The 663-nt window shown below is 56.1% G+C and overlaps 1 protein-coding gene across 1 annotated transcript in view; it reads right to left on the bottom strand.

The window, feature by feature from the left end:
• The window catches only part of CALML4 (calmodulin like 4), a 4,234-nt gene extending 3,577 nt beyond the window's left edge, over positions 1–657 (bottom strand). The window contains exons 1-2 of the mRNA XM_017738548.1: positions 632–657; positions 491–521 (exon numbers count right to left, since the gene is read on the bottom strand). Coding sequence (XP_017594037.1) covers positions 491–521; positions 632–634 — 34 coding nt within the window. The 5' untranslated portion in view covers positions 635–657. The remainder of the gene's footprint in view (positions 1–490; positions 522–631) is intronic.
• Positions 658–663: the final 6 nt, after the last annotated feature.

The following is a 663-nucleotide window of genomic DNA, read 5'->3' as shown; positions in this document are numbered from 1 at the left end:
CCCCTCGCCAATCCGTGCGCGGAGCCGCAGATTATCAGATTTGCCATAATACTCTTATTTCAGCTTTCTTCGGCCATTCCAGGAGCAATCCCAGCCCCCGGCGCGGATCCCCATTCCCAGGGTGGGTCGCGATGGGAATTTGGATCTCCTGTGCCGCCTCCTTCCTCCTCCTCCTCCTCCTCCTCCGCTCCCACGGCACCAAAACCCTCCAGGAACTGGGATGGGGCACCTGGAATTTCTCCCGGTCCCTGTGGGATTGGGAGGGGCCGGTCCCTCTCTGTTGGTCCCAGTGCAATCGGTGCAACATTTTAGAGGGACTGGGGAGATTTCCCTGTTTTCCGAGCACGCAGATCCCGGGAGAGCCGGGAGGAGGGGGAGTGAGGGAGAACAAGCCCAGACTGAGACATTTTTGAGGGGAAATACCATTTTTATACATTTACAATCTTAATCTTGCTGATTAACCCCCGGCCCAGGACAAACCCGCACTCACCATTAATTTGATCCTGGGACAGAAACTTTGCCTGGAGCAGGAAGGGGAGGAAAGAGGAGAGAGAAAAAAACCAAACAGCTTTAAAATCTGATTTAGGGGCGCAGAGAGAAGGGTCGGCTCCGCCCGCAGCGCGTCACTCACCATGATTTTGGGGGCGATCCGCGGGGGTTAGG

Source organism: Corvus brachyrhynchos, unplaced genomic scaffold (genome assembly GCF_000691975.1).
Source record: "Corvus brachyrhynchos isolate BGI_N302 unplaced genomic scaffold, ASM69197v1 scaffold200, whole genome shotgun sequence".
Classification (NCBI taxonomy): domain Eukaryota; kingdom Metazoa; phylum Chordata; class Aves; order Passeriformes; family Corvidae; genus Corvus; species Corvus brachyrhynchos.
This window is presented reverse-complemented; position numbering and strand designations above follow the sequence as displayed.